This window comes from Acipenser ruthenus, chromosome 5 (genome assembly GCF_902713425.1).
Source record: "Acipenser ruthenus chromosome 5, fAciRut3.2 maternal haplotype, whole genome shotgun sequence".
Classification (NCBI taxonomy): domain Eukaryota; kingdom Metazoa; phylum Chordata; class Actinopteri; order Acipenseriformes; family Acipenseridae; genus Acipenser; species Acipenser ruthenus.
In genome coordinates this window covers 78,192,237-78,212,085 of record NC_081193.1, presented here as the reverse complement: position 1 = coordinate 78,212,085, position 19,849 = coordinate 78,192,237, and the positions used below count along the sequence as shown (strand labels likewise).

The window sequence follows — 19,849 nt, the reverse complement described above, 5'->3', positions numbered from 1 at the left end:
AAACCAGTCGTGAATGACATCTTAACAGAGGGGATTACCATAGCTGTAGGGTTACCTATGGGGTTGTCTACTTTAATTTTGTATTTCATAATGTACAGTAAGATATCTGTCTGTTTCCAACACCAAGTGACTACTATGTTCAATTTATTGTTGCAATTCTGCATATAATTGTTAATCCATGAAGTAGTTCCACACGGTGATTCTGTGTATTATAATATTAGATACAGGACAAACTGTACTTGCAATACTGGCAAAATACAATAAAAGTAGCCTTGATTTACGATGGTCTGTACTCTACCAAGATTTTTTATATATCTGACCCACAATAATATTACATGATGAAGGCTTACCTTTGGGGTGCCTACTGTACTTAGTAGTGCTAGTAATGGATCTAGAGTATGTTACTGATTAAGATGTATAACTATGTATTAATACGTTTGAAGCGCTCCCCCATTAAGCTGCTGTATAACATACACATAGATTATACAGGCTATAGGTGGTCATACATCTAACATTTGCTACTTGGTTACTACTGTTCTAATAGTATATTATTTTATTTGCTACCTATATTTAAATACTGTTTATTTGAATGAGAACATTTCTGAAAAGTGACACGTGAAATTTGCTGGTCCCAACTGTGGACTTAAAGGGCGACTTATGGGAATGAAGCAGCAGCACTGAATACATCGATACATGCCTCCTGCCTCCAAGAGTGGCAATGTCACGGAATTATTTATTTAACATTGATATGACCAGTATAAATACTGCTTGGAACTTTCTGACTGAAAAAAAATCATCACAAAGCACAAACACATCCCCAAATCGCAGTTAGCCGTGATGCTAGAACAGAAAAAAGAACCAACTGATTTTGCGAAAAGTCTAAAACCTGTTCCTGTTCCAGATTGAACAAGCTGAACATGTCCGAGTCTGTTCGGCTCACAAAATTCCGCCTTAAGTTCACCACTGCAAATTTGCTCGTTCATTTTTCAGCTTTCCCTTGCTTTTCTCATGAAAGGGAATTTATGTTTAAGTCCTCCAGTTTGGACAAAGGAGGGCATTTGTCTTTGAGTTTAGTGTGTATAACCTTTGTGGGGTTTTTCACATCTATCTATCTATCTATCATGGTAATGTAATATCATAGTTACAGTATATTAACTGTTGCTGTTTAGATTAACTTTGTATAATTATCTGTTTCAGTCATCACATAGTACTGGTAACTTTTTAAAACAGAATTCTAAAGCACACCCCTGTCCTCAATAGACCTCTCAAAATGATGTCTAACCTCAACACTCTGATAAACGCAAACAACATGTCAGTAAGAAATTCCACATAAAACAAATCTAGACAATAACAACAAGAATACCAGATAGATAGACAGATATAAATGGAATATTCCAAATATAAACATGTTCTTTGTTAAAAAGGCGTGTTGTTTTCAGCATCCTTTAGTATTAACTGTCAACTCTTTTCAGTTTCCAGATGAACAGCACTGTTCCAAGCCGTGACTACCGTGACCCTACGAACTCCATCTCATAGCCTGGCTCCATCTTATACATTTGTTTGCCATTGGAGCAGAGGTTTGTTAAAATCAAACAATTTGGAGACCAAATTGTTGGATAACCCCCCTTGCTTGTGGCAGGGTTCTCCTGAGACATATTATCTTCTATAACAACAAATAGCATGCTTATTAATTTATTCATCCACTTGTGATAGACAGGTAGAATAACTTGCAGCAATCTGTTTTGGTTTGATTTCCTAGTTATAGGTGCAGAAAGCATTGGCCAACTATTTTTTCCCCCAGATTTAAATGTTATTTATCCATGTGTTCATTTACATGTGTATCTCCATATTTATTGTTTTGAAGTGGATGTGAAATCGTTGTCAGGACAGTGAAAGCCTGGCCCGAGCTCTGTGCTCAGCACACATGATTGCAATTTATTAGGGAGAGGAGACTACAATCCCTGTAGTCTGCCAGCCTGTCTCATCTCTCCCTGCTGGCAGACTGGGGGGATCCACCCTGAAAACACATGTTCAAACCATACCGTATGCATTACACTGAGGGAAATTTACAGGCACATCTCAATATATGATAACTTCTTCCAAGAAAAAATAAGCAGGTTCTGAAGAATAGTAATAGACGTATGGTACACCCCCTCCAGTACCCAAGTGGGATTGTGGCCTCAGACCAGTCCTCGACAGGTCAAGCTGTATCTGAGCCGAAGGAGGTTCAAAATGTTGACAATGCAACAACTGTTGCAGTCATTCAGGCCAGGTGACTGGTTCACCACGCCTATTTCCATATCCTCATAAAAACTGGCACACATGAAGTACCTGCGGTTCGCCTTTCAGGGAACAGCGTACAAGTTCAGGGTCTTGCCGTTTGGCCTCTGTCTAGCTCCCCATGCCTTTTCGAAGTGCAGGGAATCTATACTGGCTCCATTTAGACTTAAAGGTATCAGAGTATATTATTCGGACAACTGGCTCATTGTGCCCAGTCTGAGGCTCAGGCAGACGCTCACACGTAACTGGTCATCGGTCACATTCAACAGTTTGGTCTTACGGTGAAATATGCAGAGCCAGTTCACGCCTTCTCAGACAGCCTCCTATCCAGGAGTGTGCTTGGACATGTCATCCAGGCACGTGAGAGATCACTGGATAGCCCCAAGCCTCCTCTTTCATTTGTTATATTGACTGTGTTCCCAAAAACTCTGTTTTTGAGTTACAGGTGCTTGAACACACCTATTGATTTGCTGCACACTGAATGAGGGGATGATAGAAAGTACCAATGGAAAGAACAAAGCCAGCGCCTTTAAATGATGTTGAAACTGGAACGCTATCTGTTGAAGAGACCGAGTAATAGGCAACAAATGAAACTTAGGAGATGACTCATGTCACATGACTCAAGTCTTAGTTTCGGTTTGCTGTAGTTTTACTTAGGAACGTGTGTTCAGGACATACGATACATCATGGGAAAGCTCCAAATCTATACTTTCAAACAAGCTAGCTATTACGATGCCTGAGATATTCACGCAAGAAGGTCGGGCCTGCCAGTACACTACACCTGGGGTCCATATGGACCACAAACCTAAAACAATTTGGGAAATTCAAACAGGCTCCCTGGACTAGAAGTATGCTTTGCATAGTGTAAGAGGATGGGTGCCTGACAACTACCTAAAAGGAAACAAAAATCAAGTCACTAGTTCCACATAATAACTGATACTAAAGCACCGTGGGGTCCGAATGGACCCCAGGTTACCTTATGAGGGTTAAAGAAATCTTTATCACGAATCTCATCTTTAAAGTTGCACATGTCACACGTATTACATAAGAACATAAGAAAGTTTACAAACGAGAGGAGGCCATTCAGCCCATCTTACTCGTTTGGTTGTTAGTAGCTTATTGATCCCAGAATCTCAACAAGCATCTTCTTGAAGGATCCCAGGGTGTCAGCTTCAACAACATTACTGGGGAGTTGGTTCCAGACCCTCACAATTCTCTGTGTAAAAAAGTGCCTCCTATTTTCTGTTCTGAATGCCCCTTTATCTAATCTCCACTTGTGACCCCTGGTCCCTGGGTCGACATTGTCTATACCTTTTAGGATTTTGAATGTTTGAATCAGATTGCCGTGTAGTCTTCTTTGTTCAAGACTGAATAGATTCAGTTCTTTAAGCCTGTCTGCATATGACATGCCTTTTAAACCCGAGATAATTCTGTTTGCTCTTCTTTGCACTCTTTCTAGAGCAGCAATATCCTTTTTGTAACAAGGTGACCAGAACTGAACACAATATTCTAGGTGAGGTTTTACTAATGCATTGTAAAGTTTTAACATTACTTCCCTTGATTTAAATTCAACACTTTTCACAATATATCCGAGCATCTTGTTGGCCTTTTTTATAGCTTCCCCACATTGTCTAGATGAAGACATTTCTGAGTCAACATAAACTCCTAGGTCTTTTTCATAGTTCCCTTCTTCAATTTCAGTATGTCCCATATGATATTTATAATGCACATTTCTATTGCCTGCATGCAATACTTTACACTTTTCTCTATTAAAAGTAATTTTCCATGTGTCTGCCCAGTTCTGAATGCTGTCTAGATCATTTTGAATGACCTTTGCTGCTGCAACAGTGTTTGCCACTCCTCCTATTTTTGTGTCGTCTGCAAATTTAACAAGTTTGCTTACTATGCTTATTACAGTTCCTAGTGGATTTGAACAGCAGCGAAACTAAATACTGCTAACATTTTAAACTGAATCTTGTGTTTTGTGTTGTGAGTCCGACTGGCATGACAATGCAAGAGACAGAGTGAGAAGGAGATAGAAAGGAGGCATGCAGGCAGAATGTGGTCATTTGGTCTTCATCCTCAGTGTCTTGAATTTAGAGAGGATTAACTGTAGGGATTTTTTATTTTTTTTATTTTTTAATTATGTTATTATTAATAGAAAGCGAGATTGCAAATAGGAGTCCAAAACATAGCGGGGTTGTCTTGCAGCTTGCACACACATGGGGAGACGGCTTTGTAGCCTCATTGATCATTTGAGAACTTTACAGAACTACACAACAAAGTGCAAAGTGTATTGTAAGCAAGCACAAGATGCAACATCAGTCTTGCAGGTACGAACAGCCGTCGGGTTTTTTGGTTATTTTGATGTGCTTTATTTTGTGGACCAAACTAAATTCACTTACTGTATGTTATTTTTCTATATGCACCATGAAATCAGACCTTAAAAGTAGATCCCTATCACCAGTATCAAACTGGTTCCATCAGGGTTCTCCCCAGGCCTTTTCAGCCGGGCGGGCCACCGGGCGAAGTGGCTCTCGCCGCCCGGCTGAAAAAAACCTGATCCGCCCGTCTTGCAGCGACTACTGTGCCTTTAACAATAAGGATTGATTGTGCTTCTAGTAGACTAGTTCAGTTGCGCGTACCTGGGTGAAAAGAAAAACTTGGAACCACATGACAGCCGTGTTACGTCTTGACACAACATTTAACCAATCAGAGAGCTGAAGGGGCGGGTTTTCTGTGTTAAGCACTTCGAGAGGCTAAAACGTTAAAAATCACTGCTAAAAAAATATATTTTCAAAGCAAAAATAGTGACAATGAATGCAGGGGGTCAAAATAAGCAGGCGATCGGTGCAATCCACCGTCTATTACTATATTTGCAGCAGTGTGGAGTAGTGGTTAGGGCTCTGGACTCTTGACCAGAGGGTTGTTGGTTCAATCCCAGTTGGGGGACACTGCTGCTGTACCCTTGAGCAAGGTACTTTACCTAGATTACTCCAGTAAAATCCCAACTGTATAAATGGGTAATTGTATGTAAAAAAATAATGTGATATCCTGTAACAATTGTAAGTCGCCCTGGATAAGGGCGTCTGCTAAAAAATAAATAATAATAATTTGCGCCGGCTACTTTATTAAAAAAATATTAAGATTATTTTCAGGTATTATCATTGTCGTATTGTGCTGTAAGGTGATATATAGTACATAATAGCTATACATATGCACCCAAAAAAAAAAAAGCATATTCCTTTTGTTGTGATATCGTAACAATATGTACTCAGGTGCTTGTGAGAGATATTGGGGGTTCATTTATAGCGGCTGTACGCCTTTAAGAAGAAAGGCTTAATGGGATATCAGCTGTTCTCAGCTGACATACAAACGCTTAAGTGCAGAGGTGCTGGATTATTACACTGCAGTTTCATGCAACAGTTATGATGGTGACTTACCAAGTGGGTTTGAGCCTGAAAACCAGCATTGTAGCAGCAGCATTACAGGAAGGGCAGCGTGGAACCTGCCACTTAGGGGATTAGCCTGGCTGGTTATCCGGTGGGCACTGTGCCCTGCCAGTCGGACAGTCCCCAGCCTAGTACAAAGACAGGGACCACCATGGCAGAGGTCTACTCCCTGCCCTTTTAACAGTCTAACAGCAGGGGCCTAATAAAATTTTTCGGAACCTCATTCCAAAAATGGGGGCCCTTCTGCACTGATTGTGTCCACGCAACTGCTTTGATTTTGCACCAGTCTCCCCCAAACTCATCCATTATCATGCACTCCTAACTTCCTCTAGACCAGGGGTACTCAATAGGTGTCATATGCCAATCTGTGTTTTTTGTTGCATTCAAATTGGAAATGCTGTAAATGTGGTGCGCAAGGGTACAGTAGGTGTCGCGGTGATAGTAAGTAGCAGATACTCTGAGCGAGCTATTAATAAAACAAAATGTACAGGTCAACAGTATTAGCAGCTCAAATGAAGTGAAACTCAGTGTGTTGGCTGCTGTGACGTTAACATATCCCTTCTTTATGGCTAATAAAATAACCGTCACTAGTAATTTTTTTGGAAAGTACACAAGAAAGATACAATTTTCATACCTTATGGTAGCAATGAGTATGCTGATTTTATTGGCGATTCAAGTCAGGCTTACAGCACATGCAGTTAAAGTGTTTCCTGTCAAGTTTCTGCAGATCACACGATGTGTGCGGATATTCGTTCTCCAAGATGAACATTATTAATATCAGCGTCCTGTTCAGACTGATGAAAATCTTTGCATCTCTGTATTGCTTTTGCTGAGCTCACCTGTAACTCGAGGCCCTTGAGGACCTCCCACTTCTCCCATTTACTTCGAGTATTAGCCGATTTATAAACGTACTGAAGGTAAAATTACTATATTTTTTATTATTTATAATGTGTCTATGTTTAATTTGCTTGAAAGAGAAAGCAGAGATTTTTCAGTTCAGTTTTTTTCTTCTTGTGCTTCAGTTTTGTTTACTACAATTTGCTTTGTTTTTGCAATGGTGAAACACAATGTTTGGCTCTGCTAACACAGACACATAAGAATACAATAGTTATGCAATTCTCTGGTTATGGCAGGGAAAGAACTCCTGCAGTAACAAATCAGTAAAGAAGGCAGACGAGTAAAAATGAGATGATTGACCCAAAAATGATTCACCCAAAAACTCCTTTAAACCTAGTGAAGAACTCTCAAACCAACAACACGTGTAAAACTATATTTGTGTAACTCTGTTTGTATGTCGGTATGGGGATAGGAGTGAAAATGTGCTCCGGTCCTTGACCTTTCTGTAACCCAGAATTTTGGACATTCCCTAAAATAATTGAGTACCCCTGCTCTAGACGTTTCCGATAGCATTTGGCTATAATCCGATAAACTGTTTTCAGCGATTATCACGCAATTATGAGCACACTCTGTATGTGCATTCCCTTGTTTTAAACCTTTTGTCCAATGTATGTAAACAAAGAAATACACGTGTGGCATTAGTCAGGCTATGTGTGTTCAAGTCATTTATGTAAATTCCATTTAAAGTCTTAAAATGAGGTTTAAAGAAATCGTTTGTGTCAGACATGTCCTGTAATCGACCATAGGTCAGGAATGGGTTCCTAGTAAATGCTTTAAAACAAATCGCAAAGACGCAATTTCTAGGCTGTTTTTTTTAGTTGTGTACTTTATACAGTTTCTTCCTAGAAGATTGTCAACTTAAGCCTGAAATAAATCAACATTGTTGAGGTGCCATAGATAACTTTGATTTCATTTACATTATTCTACATTGGATGGTCTTATGTCAGTGAAAAAATACAACCCAGTTTTTAACCCAGTACGCCAAACATCAGCAAACAGTGGCAAGAGTTTTCTTGGAGATGGTTCACTTCCATTTGCTCGTTTCTTGTTTTGTAACATTAACCCATGTACAGTATTTTCTTTAATATTCATATTATGGAGCTAAAAGCTAAAATATTTGAAGAATCTGCCAGTAAGTCTTGTAAAAATCAATTTCTAAGTGTTAAACAGATTTTTCAATGCTGCTACTGAAAATGCAATAAACTAATATTATAAAGAATGAAGCAAAACACATCTTGAATGACAGGCGGTGCCTTTGATGGTTCACTGTGGAATTGCAACATTCTGGAAAAACAGGATTTCTTGGCCTTTGTGGCACCCTTCCGGTGTAATGTGTGGGTTTGAGCAGCTCAGTGTTTACAGAAAGGCTGTACTGTGGAAGGTAGTGGTTTTGAGTAACTCAGTGGTTAGATAAAGCGCTGGGCTACAATGTGGAAGGTAGTGAGTTTGAGCAGCTCAGTGGTTAGAGAAAGTGCTGGGCTATAGTGTGGAAGGCAGTTGGTTTGGGTAGCTCAGTGGTTACAGCACTGGACAGCAATACCAAAAGTAGTCAATAGTTCTAGAACATCAGAGACTGATTGAGGAGCAGTGTAAACCTGACTCTTGTGAGACAAAGTTATATTTGGGCAAGGTGTTGGCAGTTGAAAACACCCAATGCTGGTAATAATTAAATATGGCCACTTTGGGAATTTCCAAGTATTTTGTTGTTATGAGAGAGGAAGATGGTTATAAACTGGAATATTATGCCATGTTCAGTTAATTTGTATACATGGAAGCAATTAAATATTTAAACAAGTACTCAGATATGTCAGTTATCCCCAGATTCAAAGTAGCACAGTATCAGCCCTGTAGGTGGCACAGTCCTTTACTATGGTTGCACAGTGGATCAAGAAATCTCCTCAAGCTTGCATTATTAATCACTTTTGGTTGTATAAAGGTGAAATTATTAAAGAATATATATCAATCAATATTTTTTGACTGGAAAGCCCTTGAAACATGCTTTAATATGATACTAACTTTATTTGTCTAGGTCATCCACCACATTGAAAAACATTAAGTAACACTGTTGGAAACAAAAAAAAAATTATAAAAGCTTTATAAATATGGCAATAACTATTTTATCCATAGTGTTCCGCGTTTGTGGTTTATTCCGAATTTTACCGAAACATAAATGGACGTCAGTTTTTACTGATTTATATCCGATTTTTGTCTATTATTCAATATTTTCCCGATACTATTTTCTAGGAAATACACAATATTTTGATTAAAATGCTGTGTAATACGACATTCTAACAAGCAGACCTACACTGTATCCTAGGATACAGCAGATGTTTAGACGTCAGAGGATCAAACGTTGTTCTCTGTCACTTCACAAACACATTATCACCTGATTAGGTTGGCCAATCAAAGTCTGATTATTGTGGCAATTGCTGGGCGTAGTAACTACTAGCTTGATCAAAAACTAAATTGAAATATTTGCACAAAAATATAATATTTTTAGTGGATGGGGAATGGGGAGAAAACATAAATCAGTTTATGAACATTCAAAAGAAAATGAATGTTTCGAAGTATACAAAAAGCAAAAATAGCAGAAGTTGGTCAGATGAGGCAGAGGATGCATAGCGTTGCAAATACAGCTGCACTGAGGCACATGCTCACACTGACAATAAAAGAACATACTGAAATATAAGCGACACATTAAACTAAAACAAGAAAGTGAACTGAGAGACAAGCAATCAATTTATACGGCTTTTACACACGCTTTAATAAAAAGAAAGCACAGAATGACTGTGTTAATGAGACTGTGTTAATGAGCACTGTGCTTTGCTGGACAGCCACTGTTTATTGCAGAGAGGTATGTATTGGTGACTTCGTGCGACAGTACTGTCTGTCCATCAGTTAAAACACTGCCTAACGTCAACAATCTTAATCGTAAATATTTGACATAAAATTGTGATGCTTTAGTTGGTAAACTCATATGGAATGCATTGATGTAAATGTCCAGTGTGATTTTTGACGTGTCTCCCGATGGCTTGCACCACCCAGTTCTGTCAATTTTCTTTTCTTTTTATGACTTCAAGGTGAATAAACATGGCTTGTTTTGTGCTGATGTCATGTTCATACCTTCTGTAGATACTATTTCCATCAGCACAGCGATTGCCCAAACGTTCACAAAGTACCAGCTAATTTGGGAAAACATGGCTTCAACTTGGACAGATTCTGCTTCATCATACAGGCCAGGGACATTATTAATCAGAAAACAGAACTGCTACACATCCTATCCCACATGTAAAGTGTGTATACTGAGATTCTTTCCCCCCCGATGTTTACCGATGTTTCAATTAAAAACAATTTTTTACCGATTTTATCCCTATTTTAATATATGTAAAATATATTTTAAAGATAAAAACCGAAAACGCACAACACTATTGATCCAGTACTAGCTGTAATCATAACGTTATAAGTTAAAAGAATGGTCTTCTCCATCTAACATTCTTGCTGTATCCGGACTGTATTTTTTTAAAACATACTCTCAATTGTTTTGATACGGTGTTGATACGGTCTCCTAATTACCTAGGGAGTAAATGTATCAACTCTGGTCACCAACAGAATAAGAATTTCTCTTCTAAGTATCGAAGTGTATCCGGATTTTCCTTGATAAAATAGGATGTTCAGAAGATAAAATCTCTTTCTCCTGCCGAACACTACCAAGTAAAATCTAGGAGGAATGCCCTTCAACAGGGGTTCCCAACCTTTTTCTGATGAGGAGCTACTTTAGATTTACCCAAAGTCTTGCAATCTACCTATAGACTCTAATAAAAAAAATAATGAATGTAAGTGAAACTTCCCATTAGTGAGTGGCCTGGCACTGCATCTCATCAGCCAGTTTGTTGAAGTTCAGGGTGTACTTAGTGAGAGCAAGTCTCATGCAGTCATTCTTTATTTCTGGGTATTTTGATGTATTGACCCGTGCCCAAAAAGTAGCATCTGAAACTCAGCATTTTAGTTGGATGTCATTTTAAATGGTTAGTATTTCATTTTCAAGATCTGCCTTGTCAAGGTTAAACACTGACCCAATTTTTTCTGCAATTTCACCTACATCAACCGTAATGAATGGAAAGGATATGAAGGTGGCTACCAGCTCCAGATGTTTGAAATCCGCGAAGCGCCTTTCAAATTCTGCTTGAATTCTTTCCAAGTGAGAGGTGTATTTTTCAAAAGATGAGAGGTTCCCTTCTGTTTTTCTACTTCTTCACTCATGCTTGGAAAATGATTCAGGTCCTTTTTTTGAAGTTGTGTTATCCACAGTTTCAATTTTTCTTGGAAGGTTTTCACTGAGCTTATTTCAGTAATGTCTTTCTGTGTTCTCTGAAGTTCCATCTTTAATTCAGTCAGTTTTGCCGTCAGGTCAGTCAGAAAAGCCAGCTCTAAAAGCCACAGTTGGTGGTGGTGTTCATTTCTATATTCTAAAAAAATCTTTATTTGTGGCAGAAGATCTCTGAATCATTGCAGTACTTTCCCCTTGCTTAACCATCTCACGTCTGTGTGCAGTAGTAGGTAAACATGCTGTGCATCAATTTCGTCAAGTCTTCTCTGCAGTGGTCTTGAACAAATTGAATTCTTCATGAGTTTTCTTCATGAGGGGTGTAATATCACAATAAAAGTGCAAAAAGTAAAAGCGAAACTCACAGCCAATTACAGCTCCTGTGTACCATTAAAAGCAGCCCTGACATCACAGGGAATGGTGATTGAGTTCCTGCAACATGCAAGGCACTCGAACAATGTATTGACTCATCAAGAGAGACCCAGACACTTCCACTCAGAGCATTCTTCTATTAAGCAGAACAATATGGAACATGCCAACTGTTTTAGGCTGTTTAATTATTTACATTAAACAAAAGCAGCTGCTGTGTCAAACAATGTTAGCTTTATAAAAAGCAATGTTACAAGCCAGGAAATGGAAACCCCAATATTTCCAGTTATGCTTAGTTATTTAAAAAAAAAAAAAAAAAAAGGTATTTAAGGAATAGCATTTTTTTTTCCAGTTTGCAAGGAGTTTTGGGCTCTTTTAAATGTGTTATAATAAATCTGGAACCCGTGTACTTTTAAAATCATTATGTGCTAATCTCTCATTTTGTAAAATATACAATGATTTAAAAAAACAGAAGATATTTTAAGGGTCCCCAAGTGGCTCCTTGGCTGGGGACCTATAGGGGCCACTACATTGGCCTTTGCATCCTACAGGCTAAGGTGAGAAAACTGGCTGGGGTTGGTTATCCTCACTGCCAGGTGAAAAAAGGCAATTTGCTAAGGCAGCAGGATTGGACACCTGCTAATCTACTGGGGCTTGAAGCTCCTTTGTAACTGGTCACACAATGAGAAGCCTCGGGATCTTAACAGTACAATATACCTTATAAAAGTTTCCCAAAGTAAAAGCATAGCAAAGTGTGATAAAGCACAGTGAAAGCATTGCAAAGTCCAGAGAACTATGGTAAAGTATATTAAAAAAAAAAACCTTGGCAAACTACAGCAAATGCAAAGTATAGCCATAGGAAAACACACAAAATGTGCAAAATTACAGCGTAAATTTACTATGGTAAAATGTTTATAAGCAATGCAGCATTATATTCAAAAGGAGTAATACAACAGCAAAAATCCCCCCACCCCCAAGATGTGCACAGCAATACAAATATGCCTCCTACCTATTGTGTGGTGCAGAGGGCTGTCCCCTGCAAGGCTTCCCCTGGTCTGAAGCTCACTGAACAACCTCCCTGATGCCTCGGCAGGCTCTGTCCCCGAAGAGCCCAGGGAACCCTGGGACAGCGAGTGTCCGTTGGAGCTGGCGCTTAGCTGGGTCACAGCATCCTGGGCCCTTTTCTTCTCTTTTTTCAGCATGTTTACCAGAATAGCTGGAGTGCAGGTTAAGGAAAAGGAAAGACACTTTCTAGTTTATATCTACATAAAACATTTCTCAAACCTTTCTGTCCTTACAGTGTGGCTCATGCTCTAATAATCTATGTCCAAGTAGTTTTAGTAACCTAAGTGCTACTACTGATTTGCTTATAAGGGAATAGTCATAAACTTCTAAACAACTCTAATAAATATGGGTTGACCGTTCAAGCCAGCTTAGTGGTTGGTGGTGACAGTCTGTGGCATCATTAAGTGCTAAGTGCTTCTGTCAAAGATCAAGGACCACCATCATTGGTATTTCTCTCAACTGTTTTTAATTGATATAATGGATTAGCCAAACAACACAGTATTATCTTGATAGCTTCCCCCAGCAGTCTCTAAATACTGAAACTGCAAGGATCAGGGTTTCCAAACCCAATTCCAAGATAGAGACCATGCTGATGTTCAGACCAGTACCAGCATGGGGCCAAAAAACACAAAGATTGATCTACAGACTGCAGTAAATGTATGTTATAATCACAAATGTGGTTAATTGATTAATTCTAGCATGAGAAATGTTTCATAACCATTGGAACAGATGGCAAAAAGGAGTCTGCAAGTAGCTCATCCGTTAATGTGCAATGTTATGCAGGTTTGCATACACATGATTTGGGTGTGTGAAAAGTGGTGAGAGGCAGGATCACCTGGCATTTGTTTGAAACCCCTGGTTGAAATCTTTCAAATTGAGCCCTTTGTGTACCGAGGCATTGAAAGCCACCCTCTCTAACAGTGCATTCAAGTCTCTTTAATCTATTTTTGTTACAAATGAGAAATATATAACATTACAGGGAGGACTGTGTTTGAATTATTAAAATTACAGCAGCTCAGCAGCCCTATCAATTACACAGACCAGGACAGCAAAAAAAACAGTGTACACCGGAAAGCACTGGAGATTTAAGAAGCATACTTAAAATTAGGAGCTGGTTGGAACCGCAAAACATGTCTGGCCTTACATACTGTAAACCCATAACAACGTTTGAAAGAACCTGATTACTGTGGATGCCCTGGTTTTATGAGATAGCACACTGGAAAAAGCCCTTGAGGTAGCATTTCATTGTAACAAAATTAGACTTAATAGCTGGCACCTTCACGGTTTTATATGAGGTAGATCTCTTATGGCTGTATGAAGCGAAGGGAGGCTGAGGCTCATTTAATGGGTAGAGCACTGCTGCTCAAACTTTTCAAATCAGTGATGAAATGATCTCATACCGGGTAAAGCAGTCCAATTAGGCTTAATGTGCACGGAACAACGATGGGTATAAAACCCACAGTGGTACAACTACAATTATAACAACCTGAATTATACAGACTTTTAATAAGACAGCAGTGGTTATCACAGTGTAATAAATTATTATTATTTTTTTTTTGTTCCTGGGTAGTAAGTGTTATTTCCTAATTGCTTATGCCTCAAAAATATAGAAAATGGCTATTATTCCCCACAGACTTTGCTTTTGTGACCAGGACAGTGATATTTTGAAATTTACCTATTTTCCAGAACATTCCAGATAGATTCAGTGCTGAGTAAACTTGGAGTAATATTAATAGTAGTATAAATACAGGGGCCTTAAGCCCACCAGTTCAGTTTAGTTCCAGCTGCCTAAGTGGATACATATCTGCATTTTTCTGAGATGGCATCAAGAGGCTGCAAGCATCCGGCAGACGCATTTTGCTATGTCTGCGGCCAATTTATCAAGACAAGAGCGAAAAAGTACTCCGTGGAAGCATCTGCTAAGATGTGTGAGGCCTACAAGGCATATTTCAGCATGCCTGTCGGGGATCAAGACAAACCCTGGGCACCTCATTTCACCTGTGAGCACTGCAAAAAAACTCTGGAAGGTAAGATGGACAATTGTTGCTCTGAATTTTATGTTATAAAATTTGTTAAAATTTTTTAAATTGTAAAAGTTTTTAATTTTAAAATGTTTTACAATTTTCAATGTTATTGAAAAAATATATCATATATGAAAAATGTTGCGAGAATCTCTTACACATTAGTCATGGGACTGGCAAGAATGCACCTGCTATCACGTATCCGGACCTTCCTTCCTCCATCGCCCCAGTGCCACACTGCCATGAGCTCCCCGTACCCACTCCTCCGGAGAGAGAGCAGCCGTCTTTAGAAGAGAGCAGCAAGTCAGAGAGCGAGGAAGACGTTGTAGATCCAGATGACAATTTCAGAGGTGGAGCTGAGGAGAGAAACCTATACTACCCCAACCAAAAAGACCTCAACGACTTGATTAGAGATCTTGGTCTCACCAAGTCCAATGCCGAGCTTTTGACGTCTAGGCTCAAGCAGTGGAACTTGCTGGATGAAAGTGTGCAAGTCACAGATCAGAGGAAGCGTCACCAACCTTTTTACAGCTTCTTCACCTGTCAAGATGGGCTCTGCTTCTGCCACAATGTGACCAGTCTGTTCGAGGCAATCGGAATCGCCTGTAACCAGAATGAGTGGCGCCTCTTCATTGACAGCTCATCCAGGAGCCTCAAAGCCGTGCTGCTCCATAATGGTAACAAGTACCCGTCTCTTCCCCTGGCTCACTCGGTGCACCTCAAAGAGGATTACAACAGCATCAAGACCTTGCTGGACGCCTTGAAGTATGATGAGTACGGCTGGGAGGTCATAGGAGACTTCAAAATGGTGGCATTCCTGATGGGTCTTGTGGCAGGACAAAGTTGTCCTGCCCCTTTAATGGAAGGGGTCACGTGATGGGCGACCATTCTGGCTCTGGAGTGGAGCTACAGACCAGAGCTGGAATGGCCGCCAATTAAACACATGATCCCAATCACCAAATTGGGGGATTATATTATTAATTGTTTAAATGGCCCAGCTGGCCAATATAAAGCTGGCCATGCTGCAGCACGGGGGAGAGGGAGGAGAACAAAGGAGAAATAATGAAGAGCTGGGGCCTGTGTGTTTGCTGGTTTTCATAACTGTGAGTTTTGTATATTTAGTTTAAGATATTTCTGTTGTGTTTAAATCTTTGTTTTGGCCATTGTGCCCTTTATTTTGCCGTGTGGCATTTCTTTGTTTTATTTATGTTTTGGTTTATTAAAAATAAACCCCCATTTCTAAAATACTGCCTCTGAGTCTTGAGAACGCCAGTATCCTCTACCATCCTGTCACAGTCTCCAAGGTGGTTTTACCAAGTTTCCCTGTTATCTTTGCCTTTGGGACAGCAGGGACACCAAGGCGCACTACCACAGGCGGGACTGGCCCAAGCGGACCGAGTTCTCTGTGGGGAGGAACAACGTCAAGTGGGAGCCACTGGTGGACCCCCGGAAGGTGCTGATGCCACCAATGCACATAAAATTGGGCCTTATGAAACAATTTGTCAGAGCTCTAGATAAGGAGTCGGCAGCCTTCAAGTACCTTCAAGACTTCTTCCCTAAGCTGTCTGAGGCAAAGATCAAAGCCGGTGTCTTCGTCGGACCACAGATAAAGAAGATCCTGGAGTGCAATGAATTCCCCAAGAAGCTCACTAGTAAGGAGAAAGCGGCTTGGAACAGCTTTGTCGCAGTGGTTCGGGGCTTCCTGGGCAATCACAAGGCCGAAAACTATGTGGAGCTGGTTGAGACTCTGGTGAAGAACTACGGCACAATGGGCTGTAGGATGTCCCTCAAAGTCCATAGCCTTGATGCTCATCTTGATAAATTCAAGGAGAACATGGGAGCGTACTCGGAGGAGCAAGGCGAGTGCTTCCATCAGGATATACTGGACTTTGAACGCCGCTACCAAGGACAGTATAACGAGAACATGATGGGAGACTACATTTGAGGGCTGATTCGTGAAAGTGATTTACAGTATAATCGTAAATCTCGAAAAACTACTCACTTCTAAATCTTTTGTAGTCATTTTTGTATTACTTTAGTATAAATACATGTTAATTTGGATACATATGTTGTTTTTTTCTGACTTTATGTGAACGAAAAGACACAAATTCGCCCGTTTTCTCATTGGAAATAGGTCAATTTAAAAATATCACTGTCCTGGTCACAAAAGCAAAGTTTGTGGGGAATAATAGCCATTTTCTATACTTTTGAGGCATAAGCAATTAGGAAATAACACTTACTACCCAGGAACAAAAAATGTGTTACATAGTGTTATCAACATCTGCTTGCTGAGTGTCATAAAATGTCAGGACACTGGGGCTCGGAGTCAGCAATTAGAATGAGGTTTTTATGAGAAGCAAAGTTGGGTGCAGTTCGAGAAACTGTGAGCTAACAGTCTGGTTACAGGCAGTGGGACTATCAGCCATATGGAGCAAATCAAAGCCCATTACAGTAGCACTGTGATGTCATCGCTAGGAAGAGAGAGGTTTATATTTGAAACAGGGATTGTGCTGAAAACTGGGTTAACAGAAAGGTTGTAAGGCTCTGGAAGACTGAATCAGCAAGTCCCTGAGAATGGAAAGAAAGCATTTCTTTGGACTGATGTGTAATTGTTATATAGGCAAATTTAAATAGAGTGTTCTCTCAAGTGGACAATACTTAAACATTAATGACCAATGAAATATTATTAATTTAGATGCCATTTCTGGATTTTTGTTCTAATTTGTAAATTAATTAGCTGAAATAAACTGCTATAACTGTCTACATACTGATGACCCAGTTACAGAAGTTCTTCTGATTAATCTCTAATGACAGCATTTACTGCAGGTGTGAGTGAAAAGACATTCCAATACTCTGATCCAATAGCATGGGACTCCTTCCCGACACTGCTTCCAGTGCAACCAAACCGGATTGAATGTCAACTGTCTGGAATTGGCTTGAGCTGGATTGAAAATGTGTTACACTAATACGCGCCTGGAAAAGATTATTGTTAGCACTGTCATAGGCTAACTGCTGGATTGGCACCCCTTGATGGGCAGCTTATGATTACATGTAAAATGAACGATAAATAAAACATAACTGCATTATGAGAAATCCACCAAGAATAATAACGAAGTACAGAATAATATGAATACTGGTACAGGAGAAGTGGAAGGATACTGATCTCGTTGTCTCTCTGCTGCAGCAGTTCTTTCAGTTTATTCATCTGGGGAGTGCTGTCACTCTCCACGTCTAGGGTGCTGTCTGGGAGATGGGGTGAAGAGAGCTGGTCTCCCTTTCTCAGGCTGGATGGACTGGACCGCCTCTCTGTGACCAAGATCTGTAGAACACAAGTTAGAAAAGAAAATACACTTTAGTTCCGGATGCATAGTTAAGTGGGGAAAATGCAGTAGCCTTTTTATCTCTGGAGGCTTTTCATAGGTCACTCAAAAGAACTAACTTTGATGTTCTCAACTTTGCCCCCAGTGGACAATTGTCCACATATATTGACTGGCCAAAATTTGGAGGATGTAAGTAAAATTATAAACCCCTCTAAGCTGCAATATATGTGGTCACATGTTGTGTGATGTTATCGATTAGACCATGTATACCTGTATATTGGTATCCATTGACTTTAAGTGGAGATAGACTTAGGACAGAGGGTAGGAGACACTTTACACAGAGTGGTGAGGGTATGGAATAGGTTACCCAGCCATGTTGGTGATGCTGAATCATGGGATCCTTTAATACCCGACTTGACAAAGTTCTGAGATCAATCAGATACTAGGACAAGCACTGAAAGGCCATATTTCTTATGTTCTTATATGATAGCTTTAGTGTCAGAGCAAAAGGTCCAATATAGTATATGTGATCTGTTATCTGGTTAACAGCACAAAACCACTATGACTGAACCTCCACCACTTAATAAATTGTATATGTGCACTTAAAACATTCTCCTAAATCAGACTGTATGTTCATGTTTAGCATGCATGTAGGGCACAGCAATGTAAACATGTCTCCAGAAAGAACGTCACACAATACTGCAGTAGGGCGACTGTCTGGCCTCAGAGCAATAACAAACCCCAAGTGAGATAAACAGCCATCACTCAGACTTAAACAAATCTCACCAGCTACCAGACTACGGTGGGTGTATACATTTGAGACCCCTGACACTTGGAAATAAAAATGGACACTTGGTGATGATTTCCATTACACAAGAGTAGATGTTAAAACTTCATGCTGATTTGCTAATGCCAAGATAAGCACCAACTAAGACGTAGCTTTACAGTAAACTAATGTGATTCATCTGTGTCTCTGTCCATTTGCGTTTCCTTTCATATGATGATGTAGATATCCTTCTGTCTGGTGTTGATGGCTGAAGTGTAATGCTGGCTCCAGGGATCAGCTTATTTGCCTCCCTGGCGCATCAGCACACACAACAGCTGTGGTTCTTGGTTAGGGGCTCACAGGGAGGTTGCACTGGTCTTTGCGCTCCTGCTGGGCTACAAAGGTAAATCAGCTGGGGAGTGTTCACCTCACCACTGTGCTTCAGACAGCGACCCCTACTGGTCAGGTGCCCCGCGAATCCAGGCAAAGAGTTAGAGAAGAACGCATGGAATGGAGGTCACCCATCGATCTTCAGGCCTCCTGATCCGTAAGTGGGCTCAGAGCTGGCTCCGGGGATCAAGCACAATGTGGCCTCCCCAGTGCATCAGCATGACAAGCGTCTGGATTGAGCGAAGTAGGGTACCTCTCTGGGGTCTTCAAGTGGGCACCTTCCATCCTCAGTGTTTTGTCGACTAGCCCACGACACCACAAGAGGGCTCGACGGTGATTCTGGCGTCCCAGCATCACCCCCCTCCGTCCCCCACTCAACTCAGCCCAGCTTACTTACCCGTACATCAGCAGTGTTTTCTTTCTGTTGTGCTTGAGATCCCCTGCCAGAATCTTTCCATCTCAACCACTGCCAGTTGCTGCTCCTCTCTGCTGCTTCAGATAAGTTCTTCACTGTGCGACGCAACTCTTGGCCACTGAATCCGACGTCTCTGAGAAACAGGGTTGTAGAGTGTGCCACAAATCCTCGACAACCCACCCCTACTGGGTAAACCCGGACTCTCCATCCCCGCTGTTCCGCTTCAGTGGCTAGTTGAGCATACCGCAGTTTCTTCCTCTCATACGCCTCATCTACAGCATCCTCCCATGGCACTGTTAACTGTACCAGGTAGACAAGGCATGCTGATCCAGTCCACAAGACAATATCTGGTCGAAGGTTAATGGTGGCAATCTTAGGTGGAAAAATAAGCCGTTGACCAACATCTGCCAGCATTTTCCAGTCTCTAGCAGCTTCCAGTTGTCCTGGGCGAGGATTGGTTTTAACACCTTTTCTTGGTGGTTGCTCTCCTGGGCAAAGGAATGTTGTCTTTTGTGTGTAATGTTTTGATGGACCTGGTGGCAACTTATTG

General features: G+C 40.5%; 1 protein-coding gene across 2 annotated transcripts in view; it reads right to left on the bottom strand.

The window, feature by feature from the left end:
* The window catches only part of LOC117403331 (kinesin-like protein KIF6), a 132,704-nt gene that overhangs the window by 60,495 nt on the left and 52,360 nt on the right, over positions 1 to 19,849 (bottom strand). For both annotated transcript variants that reach the window (XM_034005399.3, XM_034005401.3), the window contains exons 12-13: positions 17,568 to 17,727; positions 12,332 to 12,538 (exon numbers count right to left, since the gene is read on the bottom strand). In XM_034005399.3, coding sequence (XP_033861290.2) covers positions 12,332 to 12,538; positions 17,568 to 17,727 — 367 coding nt within the window. The remainder of the gene's footprint in view (positions 1 to 12,331; positions 12,539 to 17,567; positions 17,728 to 19,849) is intronic.